This window comes from Salmo salar, chromosome 23, assembly GCF_965601325.2.
Source record: "Salmo salar chromosome 23, fSalSal1, whole genome shotgun sequence".
NCBI lineage: Eukaryota > Metazoa > Chordata > Actinopteri > Salmoniformes > Salmonidae > Salmo > Salmo salar.
Window position 1 is genome coordinate 41,428,019 of NC_138313.1, and position 12,909 is coordinate 41,440,927.

A 12,909-nucleotide genomic window follows, 5' to 3' on the forward strand; every position below is an offset into this window, starting at 1 on the left:
ATGTCAATTGTATCCTTCCCTGATACCAGTATGGCTGAGTCGTCAGCATAAAGCAGGAGTTTGCAATTTACTGTATCTGGCATATCATTAACGTATATAAGAAATAAGAGGGGCCCTAAAATTGATCCCTGCGGTGCTCCACAGGATATTTCTTTGGCCTCTGACAGAACATCACCAATATTACATACTTGTGTTCTGTTGGTCAGAGAAGACCTAAACCAATTCACTGCTACATCATTTAGACCCATGCATTTCAGTTTCATCAGGAGAATATCATGGTCCACAGTGTCAAAAGCTTACTGCAATTCTAACATGACCATACCTGTATAGTTCCCCTTCTCACTTTCCTGCTTGATGTGGTCAAAAAGGTGGATAAGCTGTTCTAAAGCCAGATTGGTGTTCATAAAGAAGTTTGTGCGAGAAGTTATCCCTCAAGATGATTCGTTTTTAATCTCTCAACAACTTTGGATAAGGTGCTGAGGATCGTCACAGGCCTGTAGTTTCCTATATTTGTTTTACTGCTCTTCTTGTGGTACGGAACCATGGTATTAAGCAGTGGTGGAAAACGAACCCAATTGTAATACTTGAGTAAAAGTAAAGATAAATTAATATAAAATGACTCAAAAGTGAAAGTCCCCAAGTAAAATAATAGTTGAGTAAAAGTCTACAAGTATTTGGTTTTAAACATACTTAAGTATCAAAAGTAAATGCAATTGATAAAATGTACTTCAGCATCAAAAGTAAAAGTATAAATAATTTCAAATTCCTTATTAAGCAAATCAGACAGCACGTTCTACTTGTTTTTTTAAATTTACGGATAGCCAGGGGCACGCTCCAACACAATTTACAAATGAAACATTTGTGTTGAGTGAGTCCGCCAGATCAGGCAGTAGGGATGTTCTCTTGATAAGTGTGTGAATTGGACCATTTTCCTGTCCTGCTAAGTATTCAAAATGTAATAGTACTTTTGGGTGTCAGGGAAAATGTATGGAGTAAAAAGTACATTATTTCCTTTAGGAATGTAGTGAAGTAAAAGTTGTAAAAAAAAAATAATTAAAAGTAGAGTAAAGATACCAGAAAAAGCTACTTAAGTAGTACTTTAAAGTATTTATACTTAAGTACTTTACACCACTGGTATTGAGTTTAGTAGAATACCCATGTTATTAAGTATAGAACAATATCTGTGGTATTAATGTTGAATATCCATGGTATTACCCCACAAATCCATGCATTTTGTTCCTAATCTGTGATCCTCATACTTTCACACAAAGACAAGCTCTCACACACAAATGCAGTAAACAGACAGTCACCACTAAGATAAATGAAATACCACTACTACAATTGTCAGTATCAACCACAATGGAACAACTAACAACATTCACAGTCCACATCAACAGGGTGTTCTTGTTCAAAGAGGAAGAATGGCAGTTTATGGCAGGTTAAAAAAAGGTGGCCAATATTGAGTTACAGTACCATAATAGTTTCTTAATTAACAAAGTCAAATTAAAACCAATGTAATACTGAAAATAACTATTTATGCCTTCATTGTCATTGATGTGAAGCCAATAGGAGTTTATCTGTATATGGGCAATTATTAATGTCAGGAATGAATCAGCAAGGCTATTTATTATCAAGGTAAATTTTAACTTATTGAGGTTGACATACTACCAAGCAGCATGTCAAAATAGACATTCATTTGACCTTCCTTTTCCCACCTCTGTAAACTATTCAACCAAATGTATTTTAAACATGTTTCTCCAAAGAAACGATGCCACTGGGTAGCCTACCTAACTAGATAGAAAATGAAATACTGCACACATTCTGCTAATATTCAGGAACAAAAACTCTTCCCACTTCTCCCAAAGCACTTCCCATCTAGAACTGTGCCGTGGTTGTCAATAGGTTATAATGAACTAATAACGAAGACTGGATTGTCCACAGAATGTCTGGTTCAGATTCCTTCAAGTCTTGTTGGTTGTGCTGGCTGCTCCTGCCAGCTACAGAATGCCACAACTAGAAGTGGGTCAAAATCAAAGGCTACATTCTAATTGGTTTAGCTAGTGTCCGGAAATTGTTGAACTGTATGTGTGCATTCAGGTGTGTGGTGGGAAATCCAGAGGCCTGACAACACATTAAAACTGATTCACTGAAAGATTTATATACACACACACGCACACGCAAACACACAGAAAAAGCTGCCGGGCCTGCTAAGAGCGTGCAGGTAAGTGTTGCTGGTGACCGGGGGGTAGAGGTAGGCTGTCTCCTGGTAGTACTGGCAATGCTTGATCTCCAGGGGGTACTGCTACTGTAGCGCCTCCATCTAAAGACAAGTTAACACATCATCACCGGGTTTGAAACAGATAGGGGCAAATCCTAACTTCCTCTTCAGTCAAATGTTGAGTTGGTCTCCCATTGACATCAATGCATGACTACTTAAGTGGAAGTTAGGATTCGACCAATAGTTATTATTAATTATGGTAATACCAGTCTATGAAAGAGGATATTATAACTGAAGGCAACTTGAACTAACCTTTAACCTCAATGGCAGCGTTTGCTTTTTCCAATTTTATTATCTGCATGTGTTCCACAGCCTGAGGAGAAGACAGACAAGAGAAGGAGATGTTATCCACCAACAACATGGGAGAGTGATGACCCAGTTCAAAAGTGTTTACAATTAACAAAATTGTAGATGAAACGGTGCTCTCTTTTGTTGAGGGTGAGCCAATGTCACACAATAAACAGTCAAATTACAAGTCACTTATTTATTAAGTTGGTTACCCCTCTAATACTGAAGGTACTTGATTCTACTGTGTCAAAGCTCTGCTGCTGTGTGCTGCAGATGCATTTTGTGTCAAACGGGTACGTTAGCTGTTAATTGATTGTTAGCTGTCTATGCTAACATTTTATAAATGATAACATTGCTATGTGCTACAGTATTATGTTACCTGCTGCAGCTCAGCTTTCTGGGCGTTGAGCTTCTCCTGCTGCCTCTCCAGCTCCTCCTTCTGTTTCTGCAGATCTGAGGTCTTCTGGTTGAGGTTGCTCTCCTCCTGGGCCAGCTGCTCCTCAAACAACTTCATCTCCTCGTCGGTGTACGCGGGAGCCTGCTCCAGAGTCTGAGGAGGAGACGAGATGAGAGGGTAGGGTAGAAGCTCCATTACTGCATAGCCTCTCAGAGTTAGGATCAACAACATGTCTGTACTCTTGACCACGTCACGTGGCAGCAGGTGGTGGCGGCCTGTCTCTTACCTCCCAGCTGTCTGGCTCTAAGAACTCTTTCTTGTTTGTGGACATCAGGAACTCCTCCAGGGAGACCAGTCTGTCCTTGTTGGTGTCTACCTGAGTACAGACAAAAGGAAGTCAATGTCAGCAAGTAGGTTGCCTGAAGAAGCAGTGGGGCAAAATCCTGAAAACAGTTGGCTGTGTGTATGACTCAGTGACCCCATCATACCCCACCCCTCGTGCCAGCTCACCTCATTCATGACGTGTTCCCTCATGCGCAGTCTCTCCTCCTCCATCTCTGTCATGTCATCCTCATCTAGATTGGGTCTGTACATCTTCTCCAGCTACAAAACACACACACACACATATTTCAAAACTAGGCCTACTCCAGCCACACACACACACACACACACACACACACACACACACACACACACACACACACATTTCAAAACTAGGCCTACTCCAGCCACACACACCTCTTTAGTGAACAGGGCTTCAAGCTCCTGCTCATCAATGTAGCCGTCTCCATTGGTGTCTGCAAGACATCATTTCTCAATAGGCTTCATTGTGGTTGGTGTGTAATTTGAGAATGTGAGACAATATTATTTTATTTGACTTTTGTTCTGTGTTTTCAAGCTGTGAATAGCTTCTGGTGTGAACTTACCATGGAGTTTGAAGAAGGTCTTGGGGTCAAAGTCATTTGGGTCCAAACCATCTGACTCCTTCCAGACCTCTTTCAGCTGGTCCTGACTTCCCTACACACACACACACACACACACACACACACACACACACACACACACACACACACACACACACACACACACACACACACACACACACACACACACACACACACACACACACACACACACACACACACACACACTTTGTAGCCTGATCCCAGATCTGTTTGTGCTGTGAAGCCAACTCTTATGGTTGGCTAGAGGTCTACAGCACAAAAAGATCTGAGACCAGGCTAGTGAATTTGGGGCTTAATGTCACTGAAATGTCTTAGGGGGGGTTGATTATCAAGGTAAATGCCTCACAGGGTGGTGGATTTTGGGTTTAGTTACAGTATCAAGGCAAACGTCTTACAGGGTGGTTGATTTTAGGATGGTCTGCGTGTTTCTTCCTCAGCTCTTCATAGTGCTGCTCCTCGTCTTTGCGATGCTCCTCGTCGAGGTTCTTCAGGTGCTCCTTCCTCTCGTGCTCCTTCATCATCTCGTACCTCTTAAACTCCTCGTGACGCTTCTGGTCATAGTTCTCCAAGTCATTGGTAGCCTATATATCAACCAGAAAAAAGAAAGCATGCGATTCTTATTCTTCCTATAGCAACCCTAATTTTACTAGATAAGTGAACATTTTGATAAATCTGTGTAATGAGAAATGATTTGATTAATTATTTTCCAGTATTTGATTTACTGGGATCTGGATTGATAAGTAATAAACCTTAACGGACCGGTGGCACCTTAATTGGGGAGGACAGGCTCATAGTAACGGCTAGAACGGAACAAATGGAATGGTATTGAACTCAAACACATTGTTTCTATGTGTTTGATAGCATTCCATTTACTCCATTCCAGACATTAGTAAGAGTCGTTCTCCCCTCCACAGCCTCCTATGTAATAAACATGATTTTATGTTCGGGGAAATGCATACAGACACATTCTCTTGGGGAGGGAAACAGGACTTAACCATGTACATTTAAGTACCATATTTAATTAGGTCGTTTTCACTTGTGAGTCTACAATTATCTGTTGTAACTAAGTATGTATGTTTTTACCTTTGACCTGTTAACTGACTGTATCAAATGTCTGTCAGTGTTGAATGTTTGATAGTGATTGATGCCAGAGCTGCAGAAGGTACACTGAAAATATCTCTATGACACAGTGTGATCCTGTAGTCGCTGATGTTGTGACTTTGTACAAGTCTCTCGGGCTGATGTTTACAGAATATTTGGGACGGTCTGATTAATATAGGTGCCTTCTCAGAGAAGGACCGTTAGACATTTTCTATGCTTATGTTCTGGAAGTGTCTCCCTGAATTATTGTATTAAACTGAATTTACTTCCTCAATGACTGCTCTCCTTTTTGTTCACCTGAAAATTCCCATTACAATCTGGAATTTAAATAAATACTATACAAGCCCACTGTGTCAGAGACCAATAACTGTGGAACGAGACCATTAGAGAAGAGGGTGAGAAAGACATGTTCCTGATGATTAGTTTAAAGTGAAAATGATCGTCCTGTAAACGTTTCTTCTTTTTTTCCCCCAGACGGAGAACATGTACGTGGTGTGCATGGTTAGGGTGAACTTTCCAATATAGCTGCTATTCAAACACAGCAAGTTAGCTTTAAGGCTACAACCGCTTTGGGCTGTTGGCTCAAAAGGGATGTCCTCGTTCACCAGAGAGTTGCTTATTCATTCAAGAGACAAGTGCAGAGCAAACATTTTGGTTGTAAGGCCATTGTCAGTGTATGAACTTTTAAAACTATTTTTCAGTATAGGCCCTGGTTTAATTTTGGTACATGCACCACAAGTTCTGAGCACAGTGGTTTTAAGAACTGTTGTGCGGCCATTTTAATCATTGTATCATGGTGTAGTGCAGGGTTCCCCAACTGGCGAAATCAGCTCCAAGGGATTTTCATTTAGGAAATCTGTTCCCAAGTATTCACACACATAATAGAGAGACATGATTGTATACAAATGTAAGCAAGGTTTGAAATTATTATGTTTTAGTCAAATATATATATATGGGCTTCTTGCGGTCAATTTGCAGTCTACAAATTATATGTAATTGTGTTCCGGTCCCTCGACCATCCGCTCAAGAGAAAAATTGTCCCAAGGCTGAATCTAGTTGATGATCCCTGGTGTACTGTGTATGGACAACATCCCTACCGATTGAATAAGCCTATCCAGGTCCTCCACTTCAAAGGTGTGTGGGTTCATGTGGTTCATGTACTCAAATTGCTTGAGTAGCACCTTGTGGTTCATTTCTGAGGGGAAAGAGGAGAGAAGGCTCTAATTAGGAGGAACACTAATACTATACGAGTTAAGTGGTTACAAGTCCCTTGCTGAAAACTGCTGACAAAATGGAGGCTGTATATGATGAGGTAATTGTGTAGTTACAGCTGACATTTATCCACAATTCAAATCATTGTAATTAATGATAGTGACCTTTACTCTGAAATGTTCCATATTAAAATCCCCTCTTAACAATTAACTAGTCACACCATGTTGACTGATGACACCAAGCAGTTACTGACATTGTGGACATTTGTAGGGCAACGCTAAAAGAATGTGCTAACATTTCACAGGCATTTGAGAGTGTTTTGATGACCGACTCGACTGCACGTTAGCTTTGGCAGTGACCACAACCAAGTATTTCTGGCAGTTCCAATGTAAGCACAGTCTTGGTTGAGTGCAAGACCATGCTCGGTAGTAGAACCTCAAACCCTCTTCCCAAATGTGTCAATTTAGACATTTCACAACATGTGACTTTCCTATTTACTTGCACAATAGCCTCAAGGCACTTCCACTTTCCTATGTGACACACTATATCAATCTTAGGATGTTGGTGGTGCACTGCATCATGTCCTGTCAACTGGACAAACATTCCTGCTCATAGGATGGCAGCCATTTAGATAGGAAATGACATATTTGAATAACAGATACACCAGCGTACCATGCCCTCCCTCAGCATCTTGTTTGGCTTTGATGAGCGTCCTTAGCCTGTTCACCTCCTGCCTCTTCAGCTCGTCCAGTTTGGTCCTCACATGATGGCCGACAAAGTCCAGCTCTTTGGCCAGTTTGCCTTGCTGCTCAAAAACAAAAGCAGCCAGAGATTTGAGGGCCAATAACAATCAAAGGAAACTGACTAGGCCAGCTGGATCGTGTTCATTAGGGCACGGAACAAACAGCTGAAAACATTTTGCAACGGGAAAATAAAATGAGCATTTCTTATAGGACGAGTACAGGTAGCCCATCCCTGTTTCAGTACGTTTAAAAAAAAAATCTGTTTGGTGTCTAATGAACACAGCCCTGCAAATGCTATAGCTGCTGGGGTACCTTAATGTCCTCCATGTCTGTATTGTGGAGCTTCTCTCTGAAATGCTGGTCCTTCTCCAGGAAATCAATGACTTCCCTGAGGTAGCGGTCATAGTGAAGCCCGGTGTCCTGAAACAAAAACCCAAATTCCAAATCCACATTGCAGTATGTAAGTGGAGAGGTTTACATTGGATTCACATATGGCCTATGGTATGTCTAGACCTCCTTCCATTTTCTGCAGTGATGTATTTCTTTAAGAGCCTTTCCTCTTTCTGACTCATTATTCATGCACCAAGTGCGTACAAAACAAATCACGACAGCTGTGACGGAAACGGGTAGTTTCGGTACAATTTTATAAATGCCGACAGATGATTTGTTCGTTCAACATGGTGGGATCTTTTTGTGTCGGTAAAATGTATTATGCGACAAATGGCGGTGGGAACGCCTTTATGCACAAATATTAATATAATAACCATCCTATCAAAGTAAACTTGGAGTCATGCAATAACATGGTGTGTGGTCCTCCCTCTTCAACTGTAATAAATTATGATGAACTTCACAAAAAATAAAAATCAGCAATCTACACACAATGCACCATAACAACAAAGCAAAAACAAGTTTCTATCGATTTTTGCACACAAAAAAATAAGAAAACAGAAATATCACCTTTACATAAGTAGTAACAACCTGCCAAACCAGTATTTGGGGAATTTCTCCCATTCTTCTCCTATTCTTCTCTGCAGATCCTCTCAAGCTCTGTCAGGTTGGATAGGGAGCGTTGCTGCACAGCTATTTTCAGGTCTTTCCAGAGCCGTTCGATCGGGTTCAAGTCCGGGCCACTCAAGGACATTCAGAGACTTGTCCCGAAGCCACTCCTGCGTTGTCTTGGCTGCGTGCTAAGGGTCGTTGTCCTGTTGGAAGGTGAACCTTGACCCCAGTCTGAGGTCCTCTGGAGCAGATTTTCATCAAGGATCTCTCTGCACTTTGCTCCGTTTATCTTTCCCTCGATCCTGACTAGTCTCCCAGTCTCTGAAAAACATCCACACAGCATGGTGAGGGATGGTGCCAGGTTTCCTTCAGACGTGATGCTTGGCATTCAGGCCAAAGAGTTCAATCTTGGTTTCATCAGACCAGAGAATCTTGTTTCTCATGGTCTGAGAGTCTTTAGGTGCCTTTTGGCAAACTCCAAGCGGGCTGTCATGTGCCTTTATAGAGGATTGGCTTTCGTCTGGCCACTCTACCATAAAGGCCTGATTGGTAGAGTGCTGCAAAGATGATTGTCCTTCTGGAAGGTTCTCTCATCTCCACAGAGGATCTCTAGAACTCGAGTGACCAACAGGTTCTTGGTCACCACCCTGACCAAGGCCCTTCTCCCCCGATTGCTCAGTTTGGCCAGGTGGCCAGCTGTAGGAAGAGTCTAGGTGGTTCCAAACTTCTTCCATTTAAGAATGATGGAGACCACTGTGTTCTTAGAGTCCTTCAATGCTGCAGACATTTTTGGTACACTTCCGCAGATCTGAGGCTCGACACAATCCTGTCTCGGAGCTCATGGTTTGGTTTTTGCTCTGACACGCACTGTCAACTGTGGGACCTTATATAGGCAGGTGTGTGCCTTTCCAAATCATGGCCAATCAATTGAATTTACCACAGGTGGACTCCAATCAAGTTGTAGAAACATCTCAAGGATGATCAATGGAAACAGGATGCACCTGAGCTCAATTTCAAGTCTCATAGCATAGGGTCTGAATACTATGTAAATAAGGTATTACAAAAAACAAAAAAAAGTGCAATCATTTCTAAAACCTATTTTCACTTTGTCATTATGGGTTATTTTCTGTAGATTGATGAAGAAAAAATATAATTTCATCAATTTTAGAATAAGGCTGTAATGTTACAAAATGTGGAAAATGTTAAGCGTCTGAATACTTTCCGAATGCACTGCTATATACAGTATGGCTCTGGGTGTAATGATGGGTATTGTGTTAGTTTCAGTTGTGTTAGTTGGTTTCAGTCTGTAAAGGATTGGATGGCCTAGAGAATGGCCAGACCTGTTGGTTTCAGTATGTAAAGGATTGGGTGGACCAGAGAATGGCTAGACCTGTTGGTTTCAGTCTGTAAAGGATTGGGTGGACCAGAGAATGGCCAGACCTGTTGGTTTCAGTATGTAAAGGATTGGGTGGACCAGAGAATGGTCAGACCTGTTGGTTTCAGTCTGTAAAGGATTGGGTGGACCAGAGAATGGCCAGACCTGTTGGTTTCAGTATGTAAAGGATTGGGTGGACCAGATAATGGTCAGACCTGTTGGTTTCAGTCTGTAAAGGATTGGGTGGACCAGAGAATGGCTAGACCTGTTGGTTTCAGTCTGTAAAGGATTGGGTGGACCAGAGAATGGCCAGACCTGTTGGTTTCAGTATGTAAAGGATTGGGTGGACCAGATAATGGTCAGACCTGTTGGTTTCAGTCTGTAAAGGATTGGGTGGATCAGAGAATGGCCAGACCTGTTGGTTTCAGTCTGTAAAGGATTGGGTGGACCAGATAATGGTCAGACCTGTTGGTTTTAGTCCATAAAGAATTGGATGGACCAAGGGTCTGAACACTTAAGTAAATACGTTTGTTGTTGTTTTGTTATTATAAATTTGCAAAAAGAATCTCAAAACCTGTTCTCCCTTTGTCATTATGGGGTAGTGTGTACATTGAATTCATTTTAGAATAAGGGTTTAACGTAGCAACATTTGGGGAAAATCAAGGGGTCTGAATACTTTCTGAAGGCAATGTAGGTACTGCAACACAAACACACACACTCCACACACCACTATCCACTCACCACATTCTGTGGTGCCTCCAGTTTCTCCTCTGGGGTTTCCACTTTAGTCCTGTCCACAGCGATGGGCACTGCTTCCACACAGAACCACAGGCTCAGGAGGAGCACAGTGTAGTGGCAGAAGGCTTTACTCCACAACATCTGTGTACACAGGAGAACATCAACTAGCTGAGGTTAATCGTTGACTACATAAACAGCTGCTTCAAGAGAAACTATGAGAAATGGCTAATGGTCAAATAGACACATTTCACAGTTGGTTAAATGAACTGACACTAATCTACTATTTCACAGACAGAATGGCAAGATATAAAGCATCTATTTGAGCCTACAGGTAAGTCATTGATATTGTATGTTGCCAAACGATCTCTTTATGTATATAGGGCATATTAAATTCCTAAATGTTTCATAGGTAACATGAAGAAACAGGGTTATACTGAACTGTTCTTCAGTAAACATCACCCTCTTACAGTAAGCTCACTGGCCTGGGAAATGTGGCCGATGCTTTTGGAACCAGTGAACCCACACCCACTCCTCCCTATTGACCAATGTGTTGACAAGTTAAACTAGTTTAATCTTAATCCCCACAGTAACCTCGACCAGAATAAAACTGTGGTGACTGTGCCACTCCCTTGTCTATGGGATAAAAGGGATGTTTAGCAGGACACGTTTTGGAACGTTCAGATATGTTATGCAGAACAAAAGTGCCTCTCCGACATGTAGAACAAGAAATCATGTTGGTTGCATTTATATCTGCAGCGTTCGACAACGTTTAGCAACTGAACGTAGCCCAGTTCTCTTGGGCTTTGACACCTGAAAGAGAACCTTGTCAACCTGTTTAGGTGTAACATCATGACCACATCAGCAGCAGCAGTCAATAGTGTTGCACTTGTTCTGTTACATCTGTTATCTAGCCATCTAATTTCACCAGGTTCATATTGGGGTTATTTTTTGATAATATTCTAATGAGCTCTGGATATCTGTGTAAGATATACAGGTAGCAGCATAATAACTATCTAGCTAGGTACTGAAGTGTTGAACAAGTAGGGTGTGGATAGATCACGAGCACGCACGATCTCCAACTACTGAAATGTAATTTGTCCATAATAGTATGATACTACATTTAATTGAAAAGCTAAAAGAAACACAAACTTACTTTGACAGTGCCCCCCTTTTCAGTTATTATTTTTTTTAAACGTTTGCTATAATTCATCCAACCCTGGAGACAACTGGAAAAGACTGGAGTCTGTTTACAGATGTCATGCACTTTACACCGGTCAGCCTCTTCCTAGTCAGACCAACCGAACAGCTAATTGCCATGGTAACGCCCCGCCCCCAACCATCCTCATTGGGTAGAAATGTTCTCTTCGCTCTGTGAAATAGTCGCGTTGGCAGCCAGTTGGGCACAAGTAGTCAGTCAAAGGGTTTGCTTAACATTGTTGGTCAAGGTGCTGTGAAGCAAGATGTACGTGGCGTTTACAAACCTGTGTAAACCAAGAGGGCGGAGTTACATCAGAGCCAAAGAGATGCTGAATTGGGACGTGATCCAACCCATTCCAGTCTCAACTGTTGCCTGTATTTGAGTCATTCTGGGAGTCAAGAATTACAATAGTAATTTGAATGCAATGCACAGCCCTTAAAATGTAAATGTCTTAGAATTTCTCATGTCGTGTGTCTTGAGGTTAAGATGATACAGCTATTGTTTATTTTATTTTATTTGAATAACCCGTAGTAGTCAACTCTCAAGCTAAGTAAAAACATCTGACTACAAATGGAGCATACAAAATAAAATGACTAGCTGTTCATATTGTTTGTGAACCTGAGGACAGTGATAGCCCATCACGCATAAATACACAAATGATCATCAGAGATTCAGATAACATCAACATTGTCCAAAGATTTTCCAGGATTATTTTTCCTTATCATCTTTCTGTTTTGTGCCACATGGTGACGCTGTTTCCCAGTTTTGTTTGATTTTGGTGAAACGTGATCAAACCAAACCACCTCAACAGGAACTGACGTTGTGTCTGCGCGAGCGAGTGGATGGATAAAAATTGCAGCTTCAGGAAAATGGCTACAAACATCGTACCGCTAAAAGGTGAGAAATTATATTTATTTACCGATCATATATGTATGGAAAAGTTAAGATACCGATAACTATAGTTGGCCAAAATCGGTCAGGTATTCGGGCTTTGCTCGCACTCAAATTCCTGCGTTTCTTCCTTGTTGTTTAACTTTGTTGGCAGGTCACGGAGTGCTTTAAATTATTGAATCAGTGTTGTGCAAAATTCTGATCAACGAAGATAAGCGTTTGACGCCTCCAGAGCACATTATTCCAAGACAAATGACACGTAGTTATGCCACCGTCGCGTACCAACATGGATTCGATGTTGAAATTGATTTCTCTCGCTCTCTGTCTGGCTATTTGAAGTTAGTCACTGTAGCCAAACTATATTGACAAGTTTATTCACTGAATTATCTCTAACTAGTTAATCAACTCTAAATTATTATTTTCAATTTGTAAAATCCTACTTGACACGTGTGCATATCAAAGTGCGAATTGTATTTGTGGCAGTGGAACTAGTAGCTACAGTAATAGGATCGGCTTCAAAGTTCAGCTCGAGTCAGGTGTTACATTTTTTTTTTAAATCTTTATTTACCTAGGCAAGTCCGTTAAGAACAAATTCTTATTTACAATGACGGCCTACAAAAAGGAAAAAGGCCTCCTGCTGGGATAAAAGTGTGTGTGTGTGTGTGTGTGTGTGTGTGTGTGTGGTGTGTGTGTGTAAATATAGGACAAAACACATCACGACGAG

The 12,909-nt window shown here is 41.3% G+C and overlaps 2 protein-coding genes across 2 annotated transcripts in view; one reads left to right on the forward strand and one right to left on the reverse strand.

Moving 5' to 3' along the window:
• Positions 1-1,399: 1,399 nt before the first annotated feature.
• Positions 1,400-11,414, reverse strand: LOC106584632 (nucleobindin-2). Its single transcript, XM_014170116.3, has 13 exons — positions 11,250-11,414; positions 10,100-10,237; positions 7,297-7,404; positions 6,914-7,046; positions 6,127-6,224; positions 4,324-4,509; positions 3,890-3,980; positions 3,702-3,760; positions 3,474-3,566; positions 3,250-3,339; positions 2,946-3,116; positions 2,531-2,591; positions 1,400-2,320 (listed from the first exon to the last, which is right to left on the reverse strand). The coding sequence occupies exons 1-13, from the start codon at positions 11,304-11,306 to the stop codon at positions 2,208-2,210; spliced, it is 1,398 nt and encodes a 465-aa protein (XP_014025591.1). The 5' UTR covers positions 11,307-11,414; the 3' UTR covers positions 1,400-2,207.
• A 675-nt stretch (positions 11,415-12,089) lies between these two features.
• LOC106584631 (phosphatidylinositol 4-phosphate 3-kinase C2 domain-containing subunit alpha) overlaps positions 12,090-12,909 on the forward strand; it is a 67,738-nt gene continuing 66,918 nt past the window's right edge. Inside the window, exon 1 of the mRNA XM_014170115.3 lies at positions 12,090-12,191. The gene's annotated coding sequence lies outside the window, so the exon portion shown is untranslated. The remainder of the gene's footprint in view (positions 12,192-12,909) is intronic.